This window comes from Trichechus manatus, unplaced genomic scaffold (assembly GCF_000243295.1).
Source record: "Trichechus manatus latirostris isolate Lorelei unplaced genomic scaffold, TriManLat1.0 scaffold00028, whole genome shotgun sequence".
Lineage (NCBI taxonomy): Eukaryota > Metazoa > Chordata > Mammalia > Sirenia > Trichechidae > Trichechus > Trichechus manatus.
The window spans coordinates 13,446,359-13,472,212 of NW_004443964.1; the positions used below are offsets into that span (position 1 = coordinate 13,446,359).

The window sequence follows — 25,854 nt, forward strand, 5'->3', positions numbered from 1 at the left end:
GGAAAGTCATCTGGTGTTTTATTTTGGACACCTACTGGAACCATCCTGTCCTGTTTTTGTAAATGTTTTGATATTGTCTGCTGTCTTCGGGGCATTCAGTAGTTATTTTTCTCATTTGTTGATTGTAGACTTGTTTGTTTCATCCTTTTTTTTTTTTTTTAATTCGTCTGTCTGAGCAGGCGGGCTGTTTGTTCTTTGTTGTTTGTTCGTCTGTGAGCACGATACTTTTCTCCTCCTTCTCCAATTGGCAGGGTCAGTTGCTCAGATATGGTACAGCAGGGCAGGTCTAGCTGAAGAAGAGTTGCTAGGATGGGTTGTTTTTGGCACTTACTACAGCCACTAGGGCGATTGGTAATCAGTGCAGGGCAGATTCTGGTAGGCCATGCCTGTGCTGCTTGGTGGTGTGACATTAAGTGCACAGTGCAGATAGGCAGGATGAAGGGGGGAGACTGTGATGTGTGGAGCTAAGATGGGCATGGGAGAGAGGAGAGAGGAACAGGAGCCAAAAACGTACAAACAGAAAAGAGTGCTTGGGCAGCTTGCCATTGGAGTGGAGAGATGAGAGACAGTTGTTCTGTCTCCTGCTGGAAGCTCCATGAAGCTGCTTTCTCATACCCCTTGTTTGCTGGGCTCCAATAGGAGTCCAAGATGGTGGATCTACGCTGCGTTAGCTGATGGGGACCTCTGCATAAATCTCTCCTCACTCTCTGTTCTCTGTCAGTTTCTCACTCCATCTGGTGCCTGGCTGAGTTCTTTGATGTTTTAGGGTTTCAGGATTGCTGTTTTCTCTGTTTGGCTTAGTTTTTCAGATCTTTGCTGTGGAGGGACGGCGTGGTGCTTCTGCCTAGAGCGCCATGTTGCCAGAAGTCTCAGGAGACAGATTTTTAAATGAGGATCTCCCAAAAATAAATCCAATTTTATATGAAAAGCCTATTTGCATAAGAAATCTAAATAGCCATTCAACATGTAAGAAGATTCTCAACTTCTGTGGAAAACAGGGCAATACGAATAATAATGAGATGCCCTACACTCCTATCAGATTAACAAACACAGATAATTTCTATTGACCTATCTTTAAGTCACTGATTTCACCTCTGCTATGTCCACCCTGTGAATAAATATGTCAAGGAACTCTACATTTATGATATTGTGGGCTTTTTTGGTAAGCATTCCCACTACACTGTTTATAATTGCTTTCATTTCTCTGCTAAAGTTGTCAATGGGCTCATAGGTTGTTCACCTGTTCAGCCAGATCTTTTACTACATTGATCATGGTTATTTTAAAGTTCTTGCCTGATAGTCCCAACACCAGGGTCATCTCTGAGTGTGTGTCTGTTTACTATCTATTGACAATAGATTCTTTTTTTCTTGCTTTTTTATGTTCTCACAAATTGTTGCTGTAATACTGGCCTGAACAATAGAGACTAAGATAATTAGTATTTATGCTGGAAATGGGTACATGTCAGGGAGCAGTGTAGGAAGTTGAGTCAATATCATTAGTAGTTGAGCTGGATTTGGATTTTGTTGTTGTTATAATTACCTTCAGAGCAACTCATGCTTGAAATTTATCAAATAGTGCATTGCTGCTAATCTGTGCTCTTGTGGGGCCTGAGGAGCTATAGGTTTTTTCTCTGAGTTCCTTTTCCATCTTTAGCTTGCAACAGGCCCTGCACATATGAGCCACATAGGGAGTCCCTCTCCATTCTCTAACCTCTACCCCATCCATTGAATGTTGTAACTTGGTGCTCAGCACAGTGCTTGAAGTGAGGGCAAGGGGAGTTCTAGACTTCCTGTCCAGTCTCAGTGGTAGGTGCTGTGGACCTGGGACTTGGGGTGGAACTTTCTCAGCATTTTTCTTTCACTATATGGAAACGAAATCCCACCATGTATCTGTTGAGAGGTCTTGAATATGTGAGTTATATTCCTCTCCCTCCTTCAGTGACAGCAGATCCCTCTTAGTATCAGTGCTGGGTCTAGACAGCAACTGATCTTTCCTTGGAAATGGGGGTGGTATATTTCCTACCCTACACTGAGCAGTAGACAGCTGTTGTTTTTTACTTGGTACAAGACTAGTGGTTGGGGAAAGGTGATTTCCTTCCCCTTCCCCAGGGGAAAATGGCTTTGCTTCTACTGGTCCCTTAGAAAGATTGTAATGGGAGTGCAGGTGCGGAGTGCAGATGGACGCAGGAGGATTTACCCACTGTCCCTCCCTCAGCAGATCTTGTGTGGGGCTAACAGGGCTTCCTTTTCCTCCCCTGAGGATGACAGCTATTGCTCTTAGGGGAAAACATTGTAAGAAGTGGGCGGGTTTTGTGGCCTGTGAGCTTCTGAAGGGTGTCTCAGTCCCTTGGTCTGCCCTGATCTTTGTTGTGAGTACCCAGTGGGACTGTGGGAAAGAAGTGGATGAATGAGCATGGATGCCCCTTGTGTTTGGGAATTCCAGGAATTGTAAACAATTATGCTAGAAGCCTTTGAGGATTTGTTAACATTCCAGCTGTTTTCCTTTTATCCACTTTTATGGTTACCGTGTCTTCTGCTCATACTCTGCCAAAGTAGTTCATGGGTCTGTTTGTTCATGGATCCCATCCATCCTTGGAGGTGACTTTTACCATTTGGAATTCAGTTCACCTGGTTGCCTTGTGATATTAGCTCTCTAAAGAGCTCAAGAAAAGTTATAATTTCATTCAGAAGCCATGTGTGGTCTTCCTCTGGCAATGCCGTCTGAGGCAGCCTTGGCTGATACGCCTCCTGTTGGAACGGGCCCCTGGACATCTCAGCTTTGTCTCTAGGAAATAGCATCACCCTGAGCATGACCCTGTCCCACGAATAAGATGAGGGCTTCAGGTGGGGACACACCTACTCCTTGTCACTATGGAGGAGTGCATAGCAACCTTGTGATTCTTATCTCATGGCCAATATAGCCATAGAGGGAGGAGGCCACTTCCCTCAGAAGTCACTCATTTGGTACGCTGGAGTTATCAGGTGACTCTTCATTTGCAGGAAATGTCTTATTAAGACCTTCACATTTACTTTAACCTTTTCCTTTCCTTCTCATTAAACAGGGCAAAATGAGTAAGAGAAAGATAAGACTGTGTCAACAAACTGGGGCCTTATTATGCAAGAATGTTCTTAAAAAATGGAGGATGAAAAGAGACTCCTTAATGGTATGATTCAATATCTATGTCACTTCATATTTATTATAGGAAAATGTATTTCCCTGGTTGGTATATATGCTTTGTATGTCTTCCCCCAAAATAAAGCACCTGTATAGTACAGAAGAAGCTGTTCCTCAGACCATGAATCAGTCTGAAGACATTTCAGTAGACACAAGGCCGTAAATTAAGGCCTAAACACACAAAGCTCATCAGCAATTGAGAATGCTATACATGTTTTAAAAGCCAAAGGTTGCACTTTTTATTAATGCTCCTACCCATTGATACTAGGGTTAAGATAGCAGTATTTTGAAGATACGGTAAACAAAAACACCATAAAACACCTGTTTAAAGAAACAGGTAACTGGCATTTTCTCTTCTGGATCTTCCTGTCTCTTAAAAAATCATTCAAAAATGCTGCAAAAATGGTGGAAAAGTTGGAAATGTATTAATTACCTAGAAGAAAATTAACATGAGCTCTGATAATCTCACCATCTAACAAAAATCCCAGTTAGAGTTTAGTACCCTTTAGTAATCAGATAGAGTTAGGTAACATTTTTAACTAAATTGGAATTGTATTGTATATCCATTGTGGATTTTTTCTAAGATCATGCATTTTAGAAATATTAAATGACTTATTACTGGAAGGTTGCAAGGGACCAGGACTCATAACTAGTTAACCAAGCCAGTGTTTCTCAGGTTGTCCGCATTCTATTGAATTTCCAATTCCAGAATCTTGGCATGTGACTAAGTGATCAATGCCTTGGAATTGTCTCTTGGAACACATAAGCTCTCAGCAGAATCAAATACGGCATAAGTGAGTCATCAAGGTAACAACAGATGATAGTAATTCATCATCGTTTGCCATCGTCACTTCTGATGTCTTGAATGATCCAGTGCAAGCTTTAGCACTAGTGCTGAGGATCAGTAAATTTGCATTCCAGTTGATAATTCCTTGGGATTACTGAGCCCACTGACTTTTGTATTGTACATATTTTAAAAGGTTCATTATGTGGTGTATATTGAAATTAAAAAAGTGGACAAAGAGAAGCAATCTATATGACAAAATTGATTGTAGATGACTGCTTTGGAATCATAATTTTATTTACTCTTTCTCTTGGATTGTGTAGGAATTGTTGATCTCATCCCTCCTACTACTTTGTTTGTACCTATCTCCTTATATCCATCATGTTAATGATTTCTCTTCGATGCCCACTGTGGACCTGGGACGTGTAGATTCATTTAAAGATTCTGACTATATTATGGCATACACACCCGTCACCAATACAACCCAACAGATAATGAATAAAGTATCCTCAGCCCCCTTTATGACAGGTGAGTTTTCTAAAAACCCAACAAGAATTTCTAAAGTCAAGATTTGGTTCACTTTGACCACAGATGCATGCATTTAATTTGCATTTCAGTTGATAAAATATGTCAATTGTCAAAATTCCTGTGTTATGTGAAACATTAATATACTTTCACTTTGTTGGAAGTAAGAGGCCATTATTCAATATCTGAATCAAAACTGAACGTATTGCTTGGCAAGCATCAGATTACCAGTTGAAGTACAAGTCTTTCAACAAGGAAAACTTTGGGAAGCATGGAATGCACAGACTGCAAGACATTGAAAAGCATTGTTTAGGGGTTTGCTGACACATAGCTGTGGTAGCATTGTTACTAGAATGAGACTGTTGCTATAGGGTTTGCTTGTTATTATGGGCAAAGAACAGTCAGTTTTCTCTTTTCTTGAGTTTGATTATAAGAATTTTATCTTCACTTTTTAACGTAAAAGAAGATTTTCTTACTAGATTTGAAGATTCAATTGAGTATTCTGTGTTTCAAATTTCATTCTTCAGAGTTAGGGTACTTATCAATGAACATTTAAGAAGAGAAGTATTACTATCAAGATTGTTTTTATAAAAATTTCCTGAAATAGTGGGGAATCAGCCTCGTATTGCACTGGGCGAATCTGCTGCAAAAGATCTCTTTAAAGTGTTAAAAAGCAAAGATATCACTTTGAGGACTAAGGTGCACCTGACCCGAGCCATGATATTTTCAATTGCCTTGTATGCATGCGAAAGCTGAACAATGAATAAGGAAGACCGAAGAAGAATTGATGCCTTTGAATTATGATGTTGTTGAAGAATATTGAATATATCGTGGACTGCCAGAAGAATGAACAAGTCAGTCCTGGAAGAAGTACAACCAGAGTGCTCCTCTGGCTCTAAGCCCAGTTCTCTTGCCTCTTTATGATGCTGCTGCTGCTGCTGCTGTTGTTGTTAGGTGCCATCAACTCAGTCCTGACTCAGAGACCTCATGCACAACAGAACGAAACACTGCCTGGTCCTGCACCATACTCACAATCGTTGCTATGTTTGAGCCCATTGTTGCAGTCACTGTGTCAATCCATCTCGTTGAGGGTCTTCCCTTTTTTGCTGACCCTCCACTTTACCAAACATAATGTCTTTCTTCAGGGACTGGTCCCTGCTGATAACATGTCCAAAGTACATGAGATGAAATCTCACCATCCTTGCTTCTAAGGAACATTCTGGCTGTACTTCTTCCAAGACGGATTTGTTCATTCTTCTGGCAGTCCATGGTATATTCAATATTCTACACCAACACCATAATTCAAATGCATCAATTCTTCTTGCTAGCTGAAAGTGAAGAGGACTTGAAACACTTACTAATGAAGATCAAAAACTACAGCCTTCAGTATAGATTACACCTCAGTATGATACTGGTGGATAGAGGAATATCAACAGAAGAAGAACTATGTCTCAACCTCTCAGGTTTATGATTCTGTGTGATGGCTTTATTCACAGGTTGGCTCTTCCCAGAGGCAGAATTGGTCTGCAGAATCTCCAGATCTAAACCCTACCAGATAGCCTCAATGAAGGGAGAACAGATCTTTACCAATATTTAAAAAAAAAGTAAAACTCAAGGCTTATACCCATTGGTTCAAATGGGCTACTTTGGGTTAGTCTTGGTCTTGACCCACTAAGAACTAATCTCTTTGGATAGGGGGATGCAGTACTGTCAATGCCCATGGTTGCTCCCCAGGTCCACCCACATACCACATCCAAATGGCATGGATTGAGAGTGGAGGAGAGGCAGTATTCCAAATGTATCTTAGGATGTTTACTAGAAGGCTAATTGGATGTCAGGTAGATAAAAACAACAGATGTTCTTTATGCATATAAATGCATACCCACAAAGGGGAATCCACGGTGATTGCCTCATAAATATGAGTTGAGTTACAATTTAATAGTGACTTAAAGCTTACAAAACTTTTTGAATATACTAAACCCACAGAATTGCACACTTGAAAAGGGTGAATTTTTTGCTATGTGAATGATATCTTAATTTTAAAAATGTAAAAAGAGACTCAGAAGGTAATTGGTAATAATTTTAAGCACCATAATTCCTCACCATGGGCGTAATTGCAAGAACCCATGGATTCTGCTTTACGCAGTCACTGGCAGCCTACATAACCTCACTTCTCTTTCTCAGTTCATAATTCCACCCTGGTCCAGGTAATCGTTTATTTTGTGCTTGGTTTCTGACCCTATCTGTATTCAGTATCCAGAAATCAAAACTCTTTGTAGCCTGTGTTAAGGCACTTGGTATTTAGACTCCTCGTGGTCATAGTTCCCAGAATATATTGGACTTTTCCTTCCTGTCTTTGTTTCATTGTCCATTGATGGACCAGGTGGATGTGAACCATCCCAAACTTGGTTTCCTATGATAATTCACACCATTACTCCTACCTGAGTCTGAATGTCTGTATGGCTCATCTTGTCTACAAACACTGAAGCCACATCTGATTCAAGATCGTACCAGATCTGAACTGTTCACCTAAAGCCCATCTTCCCAACCTATGCTGAGACATATTTGCTCTCACCCTCTATTTCACAGCTGTTCTCCTGAGAGTCCCAACATCTCTTGGTTGCGCTTCTCAGTACTCTCATTCAAAGCCACATGCAGTTAAGATAACTTTTCATTAAATGCTACTGTGTGCCATACCTCTACAGAGATTTTATTCTGTAAAAAAAGTTGCCAGTGAGTCAAATCTGACTCATGACAACCCCATGCATGTCAGAGTGGAACTGTCCTCCATAGGGTCTTCAATGGCTGATTTTTCAGAAGTTAATCACCAGGCTTTTCTTCCAGTGTGCCTCTGTATGGACTTGAACCTCTAAATTTTTGGTTAACAGTTGAGCATGTTAACCATTTGGACCAACCAGAGACTCCTTTATTCTGTAATAATAGATTTAATTCTGCAATAATAATACCTTGTATTATATTGTTCTGTATTCTGTATTAATAATCTATAATAATAGGTATTATTAAGTTTATTTCACAAATATTGAAATTGACTAGTAGAGGTTGAGTGACTTGCTCATGATCACACAAATTTAAGTGATAAACTCTAGAATAAAATTCAGTTCTGTTAGAATACATGCCGCCTGCTCCCTCCCCTTTTATCGTCAACATTCTCACCCCAATCCAGAGCTTTTTTTGTATTCCTTCTCATTCCTTCAGTTTTTTTCTTTTTTTTAATCTGTTGACTAAATGAATGGTATTTAAGATATCTTGTCATGGTGACCCCATGAGTGCAGAGCAGAATTGCTCCATAAGGTTTTCAAGGCTGTGTGTGACCTTTTGAAAGCAGATTGCCAGACCTGTTTCTGAGGTGACTCTGGGTGGGTTTGAACCATTGGCCTTTAGGCTTGCAGTCTTGTGCCTAACCATTTGTGCCACCCAAGTGGCCACCATTCATTCTTTCAGTCTTAATAAAACAGCTATATGGAGTTAAAGAAAATATTTTCAAAAAATAAAGATTTAGTAATGTCAATATTGTCACTGTACATATATAAAAATGTTCACTTCTTTTTTTTTTTGAGCACATTAAGCATACTGTCAGGGTTGTTAAAGAAAAATACAGTTGTATAGTTATTTCTACCTGCTGTAAACCAGTGTCTAATTAAATATATTCATTGTTTTACTACCATTTTAGATTTGTTGCACTGCTAATTCTTCTGTAAATAATTTCAGAGGTATGGTTGATATTTTCTCTGATTGAAATTGGCTCAATCATCACACACATGAAGACAATGTCATATATTCCTTCTGATTAGATCTAGACCGAACTTTAGAAATGCCTTTCCCCAACCTCTTAGTCTGTCTGATTTACTCAAAGCCAAGGTTTGATTTTGTTTTATTTCCATAAAAAACAATTGAACACGGCATCCTGAATTTGTGCCTTTTAGTAATGTACTTACAATAACTTTGTCTTCTTATACTGGCAGATAGGGCAGTCATGGGACTGTTGGATGAAGAAAGTATTGAAGAATTATCTGCAATGTATCCTGAGGAAATAGTAAAAGTCATCTTCACTAATACATTCTCATATCATTTGAAGTTCTTGTTGGGACACAGAATCCCAATAAGAGAGGAACACAGGGACCATACAGGTAACTTCTCCACTGTAAAATCCACTACTCTATTTCAGTTATAAGTCATATGTAGAGACGGATGGTGCTATGGCAAAATAGATAATACCTTTCTGTCATAGTGTCACACCAGATATTTTAAAAATTTACACTTATTTTGGGGTATAGTAACATACTGTAATGGTTATTAAAAATAAAGTTGTTTATGGATAAGATAGAACAAAAGAAAACCCAAATTCGTTGGTGTTCAGTTGATTCCAACTCATGGCGACCCCATATGTTATAGAGTAGAACTGCTCCATAGGGTTTTCTTGGCTGTAATCTTTACAGGAGCAGATTGCCAGGCCTCTCTGAATCCATGATGCCACTGGCTGGGTTCAAACTGCCAACCTTCAGGTTAATAGACGAGCACAAACCGTTTGCACCACCAAACCTCCCGTTAAGCGCTTAAGTAAGCTCACATGAAATTAAGGGGAATTCCCAAGGGCCCACCCTGAAGAGGGCACTAAACTCAGAGTGGTATGTAATTACTAACGCGATATGATTTTGCCAGTATCAGTAATCAAGAGATTTGGGTTTTAACATGAGGACAAAGGAGAAGATCTTGGACTTGCATGAGGTGGAGATTTCTGCATTAATCTGGAACCCCGGAAAGATTATACACTCAATGAACGAGTAGACAAAAAAAAAAAAATCAGCTATTGGCAAAGGAAGCTTGTTTGTCTTACCTTGGGCTCTAGGGAAGGAAAAAAGAATTCCCGTTTGAGAAACTGCAACCCTTAGCCTGCCTTCCCTTGGGTTTGGAGTTCTTAATTACATCATCTGCCTAGTCTGGGAAACTTGAGTTGTTCAGGCAGTGGGCTGCTTGGTAGAAGAGATTATAGATATTCTCTAGAAAGGTGCAGCCTCAACTCAGCCCACAAGATAAACTAGCTCTGAATACAAATTTACAGCTCAATAGGAGAAGGCAAGTTACCATAAATGAGAGCCGGGAGAAGACACAACACGGAAGAATACGGTTTTTAACAAAGTTTTACATTTTCAAAGATTATATGTGTAGTTTAGGGATACATGGCATAAGTTTTCTCCCACCAGTTTGGAGCTGGTGATAAGGAAAGCAATAAGATCAGAGAGTGCATACAGGGGATTCCAACTGTTCTTGTGATGAGTTATTTTATATCATTTGTCGGTGTGCGATATTTCAAAATGGTTTTTCAAATACTTAAAAATTTAATGTATTGTTCGCTTAATTCTTGCACTCCATTTTAATACATCTTATTTAAATATCACCTTCATATAGATTAATTCTCAGGGGAATGGTAGTTTGTGTGTGTGTGTGTTTTAGTAAGCAAACCTTTGTCTTCAAAAGACTTTCTGGTCAGCATGATTTAAGTAAAGTTGCCTTATTTGAACTTCCATCTGTCCCTTATGCCTGTGCTACGCCCTAGCAGCACAGCTGTTATAGCGCTTATTTGCTGATTGAAAGGTTGGAGGTTCCAACCCACCTGCAGCTCCATCGGAGAAAGATGAGACAATCTGCTTCCACAAAGATTACAGCCTTGGAAACCTTATGGGGCAGTTCTCCTCTGTCCTACAGGGTCACTATGAGTCAGAATTGACTCGACAGCAATGGGTTTTTGGTTTTGGTATATCCAATGTTAGTCTACAACTAAAAGCTTTAATGTAGTTCAGTGTTTCCCAATCCGTATTAGACTCTGCTAACTTTTGAAAAGCATTTTTTTAAAAATACTCTGCTCACAATACAAAATCATAAAAGAGAAGAGCGCAACAAACTCTTTCACTGGCAGAGAAGCACAGAAGATAGTGTGGGGAAGCATAGAGAGGGTATTATAATTTAATGCAGAATATTCCCTACGAGTGTCCTGCCTCCCCCGCTTTGAGAATCATAATTTATGTTTTCATGGGCTTTGATTCAACATAAGAACATTTAGAGTTTGGGGTCATTGTAAAAGCCACTGCTTCCTGTAATTAGGACTGAGAGAGTCTGTGACGATATTATAGTTTTTTTCTTTTCCCAAAGCTCATTGTTATGAAATCAATGGAGATATTGACTGTGGAATTTCAGATTTCTGGAAGAAAGGTTTTGTGGCTTTTCAAGCTGCCATTAATGCTGCTATCATAGAAGTAAGTGCAAAACATTCAATACAAACTAATGTACAATGCAAATTAATGATATCGGAGGCATCTATATAAGTAGATAGCCTCATTTCTTTCATTTGCTCACTGATATCTTTATAACAGAGTTTAGTGAAGCTGCCATAGGACAAGAAGATATAAATATAAATACAATAGACAGTTTCTCCTCTAAGGACTCAACCTCGTCAGGAAGCCAGGCATCTAATAAGAAAATTAGAAGAGGAGAAATAGGCTATCATGGTGGTATAAATAAAGTCTTTGTAAGCAAACTTGTGAAAGATTCTGAGTCTAGACTGCTATGAAAGAATTCCTAATTGAAACGACATTTAAACTTGAAGCTTGAGGTGGGGTTTTGTTGAATATATAATGTCAGAAGAGGAATTTCAAGCAAAATGTGGGGCAATATTATCAGGGGAGGATGACCCAGTAAGCAAGGTAAGCACAGGCTTACTTGTGCTTACTTACTAATCTGTAGTGAACAATTTCACGTGGATTTCAACTGCCCCTGTCCGGGATTGTAAATCTGAAAAGAAGCCTTGATTCTGTATGAAGGTGCTGTGGGGTTGGGAGAGAGACAGATGCCAGCCATACCTGGAAGCAGAATCTTTGATGTGGTGAAAAAATGTGGAATTGTTCACTATGGATTTATAAGTAAGCACAAGTAAGCCCGTGCTTAGCTTGCTTGGTGGATAATCCACCCCTGCATGAGGCAGGGAGATAATAAGATACCTAGTAGATTTCGGGAACTGTGAGTAGCTCAGAATGCCTGGAGTCCAGGCTACAAGTGGACCAATGATATGACGGGAAAGCAGAAAGTTAGGTTCACATCAGCTCCAGACAATCTTGCTATCCGTATACATGCATAGGAAAAGACATGATTCAAAAAATATATATATATATGGAGCATGCCATCCAATAATATACAAATTTTATTTATTAATATCTTTCTTCAGAGCACAACAAATCATTCAGTGATGGAAGAATTAATGTCAGCTACTGGAAAAATTATGAAGATATATCCCTTCATTAGTCAAGGAGGACTTATGACAGATTTCTTTATTTTCTTCTGCATCTTTGCCTTTTCCCCACTCACTTACTACGCCTCTATCAATGTTACAAGAGAGAGGAAAAAGATGAAGGGCTTGATGACAATGATGGGTCTTCGAGACTCAGCATTCTGGTGAGTGAAAGGTGACACAAATAGATAAATGGACGAACTCAAGACAAGTTGGCTTCTTCTAGCTACAGAGCATCATTATCAAAACCTAATGATTCTCCAATATTTTCTTCTTTCCCTATGAATGGAATAAATTGCCTTTGATATAATGTTGACTAGACTAAAGACTGGACACTGCTATCCTTCTCTGAGGTGAGGGAAGAACACCATGGTTTTCAGAGCACTTGTCAGTTCAAGTTATTAACTGATTCATCCATGATTGATTCACTCAACAAACATGATTGTGTTCATACAATATGCCAAGGTCTCTACTAGGGACTGGAATAGAAAGGTCAATGGGGCATAATCCCAGCATTTAGGTCTTCACTGGGATTAGAGGAAAGAGAAACAGTGTACTGTGGTAAGAACTAGGAAAAAAGAATAAGATACTTTGGGAATCCACAATGTCTTACTAGGTAATGAGACATGGGATGAGGAGGAGTGTTCCATGTAGAAGCAGCAACGTGGGGAAGTTGAATAGACCATCAGTAGCAAGGTCATAGAGAGCTAGTAGGCCAAATTAATAACTATGGATTTTTGCCCTATGAAAACTGAGGGATCATCAGCAGTGTGCTTTGGAGGAGAGATGATAGAATTTCTATGGTGCAAATGGTTAAGCAGTGGACTACTAATGAAAGGTTGATGGTTCAAACCCACCCAGAGGCACCTTGGAAGTAAGACCTGGCGAACGGCTTCCAAAAGGTCACAGCCTTGAAAACCCTATGGAGGGCTGTTCTACTCTGCACACATAGGGTCGCCATGAGTCAGAAACTACTCAACGGCAACAAACAACAATATACTTTTTTATGCTTCATTATTGAGAATGCAGTAATGTAGTAAAAGCGGAGCAAGAGAAACCAATTAGGAAGCTGTTGCAGAAGTCTCAGCAAGAGATGAAGGTACCATAGGATGAGGTTGCAGTAGGAGGAATGGAGAAGAGTGAACAGATTTGGAGATAATTTTTGACCTAGAATAGAAAAGACCTGGTGGCTAAAAGTGGGAAGTGAGAGCAATCAACGACTACTCCAGTTTATTGACTTCCTACTGTATCAGCCCCTAGGTATCTAGCTTGGTTACCTTGGTATATGGTAGTGCCACGGATTTGGACAATTTGAGAATACTGACCTTAATAAATATCCAAATTAGAGGCAAATAATAAAAAGCCAGACACATCAACTTCAGAAACTTCTTTGCTTGGAAGAGTTATCTGACCTTTCCAAAACTGAGTTTCCGTTTCTGTTAGTAATACCTACGTAATAGGATTTTAACAGGAATTTAATAAGATCCTCGTGCGTGAAACACTGAGTACAAGGTTTGTTATATTGTAAGCACTCAATAAATGGTAGCAATGGGCAACTAAGTAAACAGTTTTGGAATTTGGGAGAGAGAGCTGGACCTGTGATAGTGATTTGGAAGTCATCAGCCTCCAGATGGCAACTGAGGTATACGAAGGGGTAAAACTACTCTGAGAATTTGTGCACTAAAAGTACAGCAAACGTGTCAGAATCTTGACACCCTTAACATCCTTGTAATTAGGTTCCTTATCTATAAAATGAAGAAAATAATGGTATTTCCTCATAGGGTTGTTGTGACAATGAGGTGATCTAACGTTTGCTAAATTTTGTGAACACTGCCTGAGGCATAGTAATTGCTATAGGTGTTAGTTATTGTGTTATTGTTGTCGTTTTCATTGTTTATTACTTCAAACAATATTGAAAAACAAGAGAAATGAATTGATGAGGAGCATTCTTTAGTTCTTCTAGTAACAGAATATGAATGGAGCTAAAGGTAGTATGTAGACTATTAAGGAGCCCTAGGGGCACAATGGTTAAAGCGCTCAGCTACTAACCGAAATCTGCGATTTGAACCCATCACCTACTCCATGGGAGAAAATACCTGGCAATCTGCTCCTGTAAAAGACGTCAGCCTAGGAAACCCTATGGGGCAGTTCTATGAGTCTCCATCGACTTGATGGCAATGGGTTTTAACCTGGTTAAACTCAATGGCATGCAACAACGAGGTAGACTATTTGGTATATACATTTAAAAAAAGATGAAAACAGATTTTTTGAAAAACAGAGACAGAATTACGTATAAGGAAGAATTTCTTGTTTCCATGGTAATTCATGAAGTTCCCTATCGCAGAGAGCCTCCATAGTAGAAACGAAGATCTGAGATTCACTGAGGGGTTACCATGTACCAGGACAAGGTCCTATACAGACATCACCTCACTGAGTCCTCATTGTCCATTGTTTAGAGAAATAAAGGAGCTTAGAGTAGTTACAGAGTTCTGCCGAGGCCACAGAGTCAGAATGCTGCAGAGAAAATGTTTAACCCAAAATCTATGAGACTGGAAGCCTATTGTTTCCTTTTGCTCACAGTGGGGTGTGTGTGTGTTTCTGGAATTGATCTGAGGCAAATAATGCATTCTGCCCAAAATATTTATCTTATATTTACATTTCCTAGAACACTCAATAAATATCTGCAGAATGAATGACTACTGTTGATATCCAGTCCAGGTCCTCCTTTTCAATTTAACATGAAATACTAAATAACACTTTGTTTCCCCATTAGGCTATCCTGGGGTTTGCTCTACGCTGCTTTTATCTTCATCATGGCCTTTTTTGTGACACTTATTGTTAAATCTTCCCAATTTGTCGTCCTGACTGGCTTTGTGGTGGTCTTCACCCTCTTTCTCCTCTATGGATTGTCTTTGGTGAGTTGGTGAATTAAATCTCTCTCCACCCAACTGTCAGCCCTAAGGCACAAGTGTTGGTATCTAATCAGGTTATTACTCCATCTACTCCTTTTGTTTGTTCTGTTTGCATAAGAAAACATGTAGACAGGTACAATTTGATTTGTAGTGTTTTGTAATGCCAGCTTGCAGTACAATTTGCAGAACAAACTATAATTTTGTATATTAAAACCCTTATTTTTTTATGCTAAGAATATTTCTCAAAGAAGCATAAACCCACTGGATCTTGTCTCATTTTAGATAGCCTTGGCTTTCTTAATGAGCGTCTTGGTAAAGAAATCCTTCCTCACTGGCCTGCTGGTGTTGCTTCTCACTGTCCTTTGGGGGAGTCTGGGATTCACAGTGTTGTACAGACACCTTCCTGCATCCTTGGAGTGGACTTTAAGCATTTTCAGCCCTTTTGCCTTCATGCTTGGAATGGCCCAGGTGAGAATCAATGTGATCATCCATTTATGAAATTTCCAAAACATTTTTCCTCTCTGGAATTCAGTAATCTGTCATCATTTCCATGATCCCTGCTGTAAATTTAAAACCCTAGAGAAGACACTGCTAGGTTGCAAAGATGACCTTTAAAAGCTTGGGAAGTATTTAGTTCAGCAAAATAAGTCATGCAGTAAGTAAAAAGTGGAGGGTCAATACATAATTATTTAGAGACAATACAGAGCATTTTTCTTAGGCTATTTGATGTTCCAAATCTAATTCTGACTATTCCAGTTCATACTTTGACCTACTGACTGAGCAGCACACATGATGGTAAAAACTAAAAGTAAAATAAAACTAAATTACAAGATAAAACCTTGAAAACACATTTATTGATTAGAAAATTATATTTCTATTCCTAAAATGTCCTTTTGTTTTCTCTATTTGATTCTTACATTGGATTCACCTTACCTTGCCTACAATTATATGGTAATGCCAATCAGTACATATCCATTGTCAAGTGCTTAACAAGAGTTTTTCGTTGAAAAGTATTCATTAACTTAAACACTTTACCCACTGAGTCTCCCTCAAGCATATCGGTGCATTTTCTCTGGCATGCAGCTCTCTTCAAGGAGCACCAAACCTTTTTCCCATGTTCCATTTGGTAAAAATGTATCTAAGGTCAAGCTCAAATCTGATCATTTCCCATGCTTCTCTACCTCCTCCTAATGCTCTAATTTCATTGGGAACATATCTTTAGCGTAAAAAGTCAGTCGCTGTCAAGTGGATTCTGACTCATGGTGATCCTACGTGTGTGACAGAACTGTGCTCCATGGGATTTTTCAGTGGACCCTGGTGACACAGTGGTGAAAAGATATGGCTGCTAACCAAAAGGTCAGCAGTTCGAATTCACCAGCTGCTCATTGGAAACACTATGGGCAGTTCTACTCTGTCCTATAGGGTGGGGATGGGTAGGAATCAACTTGATGGCAACAGGTTTGGTTTTGGTTTTTGTTTTTTTAATTTTTAAAAGTTGATCACCAGACCTTTCTTTCAAGGCACCCCTGGGTGGACTCGAACCACCAACTTTTCAGTTAGCATCCAAGCTATGTTAACCTTTACACTACCCAGGGACTTCACCACAGCGATTACTAAATCATATTAGAGTTGTTCATGTGCCCACGCTTTCCAGTAGACCTGAGGACTTTACAGCAGGTAGTCTCCTTCATTTACCCCTGTGTTCCTAGTATGAGACAGAAAATAGCCATTCCTATGCTGTAGCTAGAAACCTTCGTGGCGTGGTGGTTAAGTGCTATGGCTGCTAGCCAAGTGGTAGGTGGTTCGAATCCACCAAGCCCTCCTTGGGAACGCTATGGGGCAATTCGGCTCTGTCCTGTAGGGTCGCTATGAGTCGAAATCGACTCCCCGGCGACGGGTTTGTTTTGGTTTTCTTTAAAGATAAAGCTAATTACTTACAGTTCCTCATACACCTAATTTCCTTTATTAACTACTTTTATATTTTCAGCTTCTACACTTGGACTATGATTTGAATTCTAATGCATTTCCTGACTCCGCGGACGGCTCAAATCTAATCATAGCAACACATTTCATGTTGGCGTTTGATATTTTCCTCTATCTGACATTGACGATTTACTTTGAAAAAGTTTTGCCAAGTAAGTAGTGATATGATTAAAATCGAACATCATTTTAATCATCTTATTGCTTTAAACACGATGGCCTAGCACGTGCGTTATTTCTATTTTAAGAACTACTTTGTGTAGCAACAGGACAAGATGAGCACAGTCATCAGCCCTGGCAGAACTCGTCCCTCTTGCGACTTTCTGGGTCGGAACTAAAGCCTGGACTTGGTTTATAGAATCACTAACCTTTATTTGAACTTCTCTCTACTCTAAGGGTATGACTTCCTTCTCTTCTAATAGATGCATAGAAAGCTAGTTCCTCAGTGCGTCTGGCCTGCTCCTTAATCACAGAAATTTATAGCTGCTGTTGCATAATTGGAAACCCTGGTGGCATAGTGGCTAAGAGCTAGGGCTGCTAACGGAAAGATCGGCAGCTCGAATCCACCAGGCGGTCCTTGGAAACCCTATGGGGCAGTTCTACTCTGTCGTGTCGGGTCGGTATGAGTCGGAATCCACTCGACAGCAGCGCGTTTGCTTGGTTTTTTTTTTTTTGGTTGCATAATTATTTAGCTCCGTGGTTCTGAACCTCAGCTGTATATCAGAACCACCCGGGGAACGTTAATGACATGCCAAGCCAAGCCCAACCCCAGGAGAAATTCTGATTCAATTAATCAGTGGTGGGACCAGGGCATCTATATTTTTAAGTCTCCCCCGAGTTTTCACAATAGGAAAGCCATTGGATCATAAATGTCCATTTTTATCACCTTGCAACTTATAAGAATAGAAGTTGCACAAAAGCAGGTGTTTGTTTTTCCATAGGTGTAAGCCAGGCGCCCACTGCAGTGTCTGAAGTACCAAACCAAAACCCGTTGCCGTTGAGTTGATTCCGACTCATAATGATCCTATACGATAGAGTAGAACTGCCCCATAGGGTTTCCGAGGAGGGGCTGGCGAATTCCAACCGCTGACCGTTCGGTTAGCAGCCGAGCTTTTAACCACTGGGCCACCAGAGCTCCAATGTACACTGGGGACTCAGTAACACTATCTTGGTGGCTGGAATGTTGGTTTACTTTTCTATCCCATCTTCTGTAATTAGAGTTCCTAGGTGGTTCAAACAGTTCACACGCTTGCCTGATAACAGAAAGATTGGAGGTTTGTGTCCACCCAGAGACACCGCAGAAGAAAGGGCTGATGATCCACTTCTGAAAAATCAGTTATTAAAAACCCCATGGAGCTTCGCTCTACTCTGGCACACATGTGGTCGCCATGAATCAGAATCAGCTGGACACCAGCTGTTTTTTCTATAATCAAAGGCAGGACCTTGTTTTTCATCGCTGCATTTCCTGTTTGAGACAGAATGCCAAGGGCCCTTCCTTGAGAAGGCAATGAATAAACACTTGTAGAAAGAGGAGAAAGGGGACGGATGCCAGGGAAGAAGAAGAGTAAGGCCCTGAGCAATGAACTGAGCGTGTTGTTCTTTTAGATAATCCCTTAAGAATGATAACTGGCTGTGCCTTTTGGAAGAGCCCAGAATAAAAGATTTCAGCATTTACAATCATAAGCTGATCTATTCATTATATAATTGAAATTGTTTGAGTAGATGTAATATATTTTTTTAATTTTTTCCAGCAAAGGTAAAAATTATTCAGCTATATAACAAAAATATTTTCCTTCTCATCTGCTAATAACCAAGCCTTTCTAACCCTTGGTAACAATCTTCTTTCAGAAATGTATTTAACTGTTTTATCTCTGTTCAACTTCTGCGGTTTTGCTTTTACGGAGAAATTTCAGTGACTTGTTTGTGTTTAAATCATAGAATTTTTATCCCTCGCACACTGTTAGTTCAGGAACTTTACTCTTATGATGCTGCTAAAAACTAAAACCCGCTGCCATCGAGTTGATTCCAACTCATAATGACCCTAAAGGACAGAGTAGAAACCCACAGAGTTTCCAAGGAGCAGCTGGTGGATTTGAACTGCTGACTCTTTGGTTAGCAGCCAAGCTCTTAACCACTGTGCCTCCAGAGCTCCTTGTGATGCTTATAACTACTAATTATTCTTTTTTTGCTTTTTCTTGAACATCCTACTTAAAATTTTTCTTCTATTTGGTTGGTTTTTCCCCCCCACCCCATCGTGTTCATTCCTAACCCATTGGCAAACTAGTGTCAGATGTCACTATTTACAATTATTTAATAGAATTCTCTTAGGTAACTGATTTCTCTTATCAATTTAAATTTTCTTTTGATGTTGATAAATACCTTGTGCATCGTGTGATATATTTCATCTTTTCACAGTCCTTGTTTCAAACATGTTAAGATGATATAACTTAAAATATTCTAATTTTATGGTATTGTTTTAGCATCTTATATCAAGTGTTACATCTTCATTCTTATATCTTATTCTTACTCAGCATTTTTTCTAGTCACAAGGATGTTTTCACATGTACACTTTTTCCATTTTCCAAAACATGTAATTTTATTAATATAACTGGAAGATTCCTTTAAGCTAAAATAACAAAATTATTTACTTTTTCTTACTAATTATCATCCACTCATTAGGCCCGAATTTTAAAACCAGAGGTTACCTTGTTCAAAATTCCTTCAGAGATAAGAATGACAGCAGAAAATTAACTGGATAAAAATGGCACAATCATGTGAATAATAAGTCTGGTGGCAGAGTGTACCCAACTATGGCTGTATGCTTTTCTTTGTTCTAAGTGAAAGTTAGACTTCTGAGCAAGGGGAAGAGACGGGCACTGTGAAAAAGAAAAACTTGATTAATGAGTCAGTTAGAGTTAACAGGGCTTACTGAGTGAGAAACTGTTCAAAAACAGGGAGCACCGCCATTGAAAATGGTGAAGGGCCTGGAGTTTACACAGTTAGGGCCCTGGTGGTGCGGTGGTTAAGAGCTCGACTGCTAACCAAAAAGTCAGCAGTTCAAATCCACCAGCCGCTCCTTGGAAACTCTATGGGTCAGTTCTACTCTGTCCTATAGGGTCACTATGAGTCACCATCGACTCGATGGCAATGGGTTTTAACCTGGTTTTTCGTGATTGGACCAGTGTTTCTAACTCATGTTGCTAAGCAGTACTGTTAACTCCTGCTAATTCATGCTGATAAGTAAAATGTGCTTAGGTTTAGATTGTGTTTTTTGTAAATGGCCTTGGGACTAATTTGGCTTTTGGCCCAGGGAAGCTCTTTTAACTCTTGCCTCTATAAAAATGTTTAACAGCACTGTCTAATCATATGCCATGTGCTAGGGATATAGAGAATGCTCATTCAATATTTACTGCATGGATGAATGACTGTACACAGAAGTTTGAAAATCCATCATCTTCTCAGTGGATGTTGCAGAATATTAGACAAATATAATTCATTTCACAGTCTTTCCTAACATGTAGGAAAAGAGAAGTGATGATAAAGTACAAGTAAACACTGTGGATTAATTTCCAGCAAGATGTTCACAAATAACACGTTCTTAAAGCAGATCATACATTTGCTTCAGAGGAAAATTACTGTCTTTGGAAGAGATAAAGTATAAATACAAAATAGCTTTTTTCTTTGATGCTACTCTGTGTTAAGTTTAAATAAATTATTTTGCCCCATTCTCTCCTTTTTGGATAGTGTGTCACTTAGTTTTATTAAATTCTACTCTATCTTATCTTGGAATATTTGTTGTCTACACCCAATAGTCATCTCTCAATTTCTTCTTCATTTGCCAGAGTAATCATGCATGGTCTCCTAGACAGAATTCAGCATGCACAGCATATCTTGAGTCTATATTCCAATATCTGGCCTTCTGGAGGCTGTGAAAATTGTTAATGTTTAATTAAATTACTCCTGATTATTATTTTTTTTTTTTAGCATCATTTCATTGCTTTGTATAGGAAACAAGTAATAGAAATATTTTAGTGATTTTTTCCCTGGGGATGCTACTCATGTCAAAACCTGCGCATTACCTTGTGTTGACAATACGTTCAGGGTTAGAGACAAAGAGGATCAGAGTAGTGCTGCATTAAGCTGACTCAGTCCCTTACAGTGGTGATTGACCAAGTAATTGTCTCCTGTTCATGTAGATGACTATGGACATCGATATTCACCCTTGTTTTTCCTGAAGTCCTCGTTTTGGTCACGACAACAAAAGGCTGATCAGGTGGCCCTTGAAGATGAACTAGATTCTGATCTTTCATCTAACGACTCTTTTGAACCAGTGTCTACAGAGTTCCATGGTAAAGGAGCCATCAGGTAACAAGGATGCAAACAGAGGACGGGCCAAATTCTGAGAAGCTAATACAGTTGAGTGCTTGGCTGCTAACCAAAAGGTCAGCAGTTCGAATCCACCAGGTGCTCCTTGGAAACCCTATGGGGCAGTTCTACTCGGTCCTGTAGGGTCGCTGTGAGTCGGAATTGACTCCACAGCAACGGTAATAGCATTGGGCCTGCCTCAAGCATAACACTGAGCAAATTTCTCTTTGTGCCCTGCAGACATCTTCTGCTTAAGCTCACCCCATGCTACCTCCCTCACTTCCTACTTCACGTTTAAAGAAAAATCCCCTTGCTGGCTTATATTGTAGACATTTACATTAAATAAAAAGGAGCCTTGGTGGCACACAGTTAAGCACTGGGCTGCTAACCAAAAGGTTAGCAGTTCGAACCCCACCAGCAGCTCTACGGGAGAAAGTCCTAGAGACCTGCTTCGTAAAGATTACAGCCAAGAAAACCCTATGGAGAAGTTCTGCTCTGCCACATGGGGTCCTAGAGTTGGAATCAACTCCACAGCACCTAACCAGAACAACAGCAACGTTAAATAAAAGCTTAGGTTTCACAGCAAAGATAATTCCACAAAACCCTTGCCTAGACTTCGAACAGCCTTCTCTTATCTGTTGTTTCTCTTCACCGTCCTCTGCTGCACTCGTTTCTTTGCCTGGTCTCATTGTTTCACACTTTGCCCCCACCTCATTTATTATACTCCCCATTTTTCTCTCCATTTTTTCACTTCTCTTCCCTCCACTGTGTATTGCTTTTTAAAAAGAGGATGAAAGAATAGGGAAGAAAAAGTGAGGAAAGGCTAGAGATAGACCCAAGAGGAATTCAGAAAGATATTCCCTTTCCAAACCAAAAAAAACAAACCCTTTGCCATCGAGTCAATTCTGACTCCTAGCAACCCTATAGGACAGAGTAGAACTGCCCCATAGGGTTTCCACGGCTGTAAATCTTTACAGAAGCAAAGACCACATCTTTCTCCCACAGAGCAGCTGGTGGGTTCGAACTACCAACTTTTTGGTTCGAAGCTGAGCGCTTTAACCACTGCACCACTAGGGCTCCTTATATTCCCTTTAGAGTGCATATCTTCGTTCTGTGTGACAACAAAATTTTCTCCCCCCACCCCGCTCCCAGTGTTTGTAGGATTGCTTTTATTTCTAAACAAGTTAATAGGAAGAAAGTCTTCAAGGTCCCTGACCGTTTAAACCTTATCCATCAGAAGTGGCCAGCTTCTGTCAGCTCCTCCGTGAACTGTCTCAGGTTACTACAGCCTACTGAACTTCTAGTGCCTTTTCATCTTTCACTATAGTCTATTCCATGTTCACCTTCCATATTTATATTCGTTTTGTAACTAAGTTGGGTTTAACCTCCAGTACAATAGCTCCGAGCAGACTAATAGCTTTATTTGATTTTTTTCCTCTTCTATTCTCTTTAGTACCTCACCCAACTACAAGATCTATGGAAAAATGGTAAAATGGGATTAAAACACAGATAACACAAAAAAAACCACTGCTGTCGAGTCGATTTCAACTCAAAACAACCCTACAGGGCAGAGTAGAACTGCCCCATAGGGTTTCCAAGGCTTTATGGAAGCCGGTTGCCACAATCTTTCTCCCGCGGAGCGGCTGGTTGGTTCGAACCACTGACCTTTTGGTTAGCAGCTGAGGGCTTTAAGCATTGCACCACCAGGGCAGTTGCCAATTGCTGCTGAGTCAATGCCAACTCATGGCAAAACTCATACGCATGAGAGTAGAACTCTACTCCATAGGGTTTCCAGTGGTTGATTGTTTTAGAAGTAGATGGCCAGGCCTTTCTTCCAAGGAGCCTGTGAGTGGACTCCAACCTCCAACCTTTCAGTTAGCAGCCAAATGTTTATCCACTTGCAACACTCAAGGACTCGTAAAACAGGAAAATCTAATTAAGTAGTTTAATATGAGTGGAGCCTGAGTCATGTGATGAGGTTGAAGTAAGATGATAAAATAAGATGTAAACTGGATTCAGTTTATGGATTTTATACTTACCTGGTAGAATAAAACGATACAAATAAAGTTCATAAGACCTATAACAGCACCCAACATGTTAATTTAATTCCTTTCTATTACCATAATAATCATCTAGCCAAATATTATCTTCTTTATTAAATGCTTATCATGAACAAAGCACTGCACATACAACATGAAATATTTCATTTACCCTTCAAAACAACCCTGAATTACTCTGACTTATCGGGTTGCAAAAGCTGAAGTTTATCTGGGATAAATGCACTGGTTAAGGTAGCAGAGCTATTAACTGGTATGGATGGGAAGAATTCAGATGGGTAGGACTGTGAAACCCATGTTCTTACTAGTATGATACATTGCCTGTCTTCCTTACAGGGCTTGGAACCAGTTCATTCTGTTTCAACCCCATGCTGAGAATTTGCATTTCTACCCTAGATGTACTAAATCAGAAGGCGACCTCATGGCACAGTGGTTAAAGTGTTTGGCTGCTAACTGAAAGGTCAGCAGTTCCAACACACCAGCCACTCCTTGGGAGGAAGATGTGGCAGGCTGCTTCCATAAAGATTACAGCCCTGGAAATCCTATGGGGCAGTTCTACTCTGTCCTGTAGGGTCGCTATGAATTGGAATCAACTTGATAGCAATGGGTTTGGGTTTTGTTTTTATACTGAATCAGAATCTACATTTTAACAAGATCCCCAGGTGAGGACCTTGTTAAAATGTAGATTCTGATTCAGTATATCTGGGGTGGAAATGCAGATTCTCAGCAGGGGGGGTCGAACCAGAATGTACACTCCCTAACCAACCTCTAGTGATCCTGACTCAAGATAACCAGAGATGTTACCTTCTGTGCTAGTGGTTCACACTGGGATTTTTAATATTGGATGCTCATATTATCCCTTGATCTAGCTTCCTTGGCTTTGTAGTTCAGAGATGATCCTGGTACTCAGTTCCAATGCTGAGCCAGACCTCAATCAATGGAAGAAGAATCTTTGGTGATGGGTTACAATTATAGGCAACTTTTAAAAACTCCTCGGGTGAAACTAATGTGAGGGCAGGGTTGGGATTCCAGCTGATTCTGCCAGACAGCTATGACTGCATGAAAGCTAAGGTCCCCCAGATCCTCCTACACCCTGAAGATAAGATTCATGCAATCTGTCAACCAACCTCAGAGTTACAAACTGAAGAAAACTGTCACCTTAAATTATCTTTTCTTTCTTCAGAATCAGAAATGTTACAAAAGAATACAAAAGAAAGGCTGACAACATAGAAGCTTTGAAAGGTAAAAAAAAAAAAAAATTAGTTATTATACTGATACTTATTTCCTGATTTTAATTCAATGTGTTTTAATCTTGGTGAGCTAATAGTAGTGCTATTTCAGGTTAGAAGATAGTTATCTGAGCCACATGATAAATTTTCCCTTCCAACTGCACTATTTCTACTATACAGAAGTTAGAAAAACTGAGTTATTTGGAAATTATATGTATTTGAAATACTGGGATAGCCTAAGGTTAGTCTTTCTTTTTTTTCTGGAAATTCAAAATTTTCTCTTGTAATCCCAAACTATTTTAGATACTGTATATTTTTTCTTTTATGCAGAAAAGGTACTTGCCTCAAAGGATTTTTAACCATATAATAACTTACTATGGATCATACTCCCATTCAATAAATATTAACATCTGTGAGTCAGAATCGATTCAACGGCAATGGGTACCATATGCTAGGAAATGTCAATGATCTGAGGCGTTCAAAACGTGTTTGATTCCTTTAAAACCAAGTAATTTTGCTAGTGAATTCCCCTAACTAGATAGTAGACAAGAATCATCTTAGGTGAAGGGAAGGGCAACACACAATATAGGGGAAGTCAGCACAACTGGACCAAAGCAAAAGGTAAGAAGTTTCCTGAACACAACCAAACACTTTTAGGGACAGAGTAACTGGGGCTGGAGCCTGGGGACCATAGTTTTGGGGGACATCTAGGTCAATTGATATAACAAAGCTTATTAAGAAAATGTTCTGCATCCCACTTTGGTGAGTGGCATCCAGGGTCTTAAAGCTTGCGAGCAGCCATCTAAGATACATCAGTTGGTCCTGACCCACTTGGAGCAGAGAATGAAGAACACCAAAGACACAAGGAAAATATTAGCCTGAGAGGCAAAAGGTCCACATAAACCAGAGACTACATCAGCCTGAGGCCAGAAGAACTACATGGTGCGCAGCTACCACCAATGACCATCCTGACAGGGAACACAGCAGAGAGTTCCAGACAGAGCAAGTGAAAAATGTAGTACAGAACTCAAATTCACGTAAAAAGACCAGACTTAATGGTCTGACAGAGACTGGAGGAACCCCTGAAACTATGGCCCCTGGACACTCTGTTAACCCAGAACTAAAACCATTCCTGAAGCCCACTCTTCAGACAAAGATTAGAACGGACTATAAAACATAAAATAATACTCATGAAGAATATGCTTCTTAGTACAATCAGATACATGAGAGCAAATGGGCAGCTCCTGTCTGGAGGCAGGATGAGAATGCAGGAAGGGACAGGAACTGGTTGAATGGACACAAGAAACCTGGGCTGGAAAGGGGGAGTGTGCTGTCACATTGCAGGGATTAAAGAAAAAATAAATAAAGCCAAGTAATTTCAAAACAGGATATTTTGAAGAATCCCAAAACCCATTGCCATCAACTCAATTCCCACTCATAGCGACCCTATAGGACAGAGTAGAACTGCCCCATAGGGTTTCCAAGGAGCAGCTGGTGGATTTGAACTGCTGACCTTTTGGTTAGCAG

At 39.8% G+C, this 25,854-nt stretch overlaps 1 protein-coding gene across 1 annotated transcript in view; it reads left to right on the plus strand.

Moving 5' to 3' along the window:
* LOC101360224 (ATP-binding cassette sub-family A member 8) overlaps positions 1–25,854 on the plus strand; it is a 75,886-nt gene that overhangs the window by 9,877 nt on the left and 40,155 nt on the right. Inside the window, exons 2-11 of the mRNA XM_023729435.1 lie at positions 3,063–3,164; positions 4,283–4,487; positions 8,468–8,632; positions 10,653–10,756; positions 11,722–11,948; positions 14,558–14,699; positions 14,979–15,164; positions 16,684–16,831; positions 20,873–21,041; positions 24,282–24,340. Of these exons, the coding sequence (XP_023585203.1) occupies positions 3,069–3,164; positions 4,283–4,487; positions 8,468–8,632; positions 10,653–10,756; positions 11,722–11,948; positions 14,558–14,699; positions 14,979–15,164; positions 16,684–16,831; positions 20,873–21,041; positions 24,282–24,340 (1,501 nt within the window). The 5' untranslated portion in view covers positions 3,063–3,068. The remainder of the gene's footprint in view (positions 1–3,062; positions 3,165–4,282; positions 4,488–8,467; positions 8,633–10,652; positions 10,757–11,721; positions 11,949–14,557; positions 14,700–14,978; positions 15,165–16,683; positions 16,832–20,872; positions 21,042–24,281; positions 24,341–25,854) is intronic.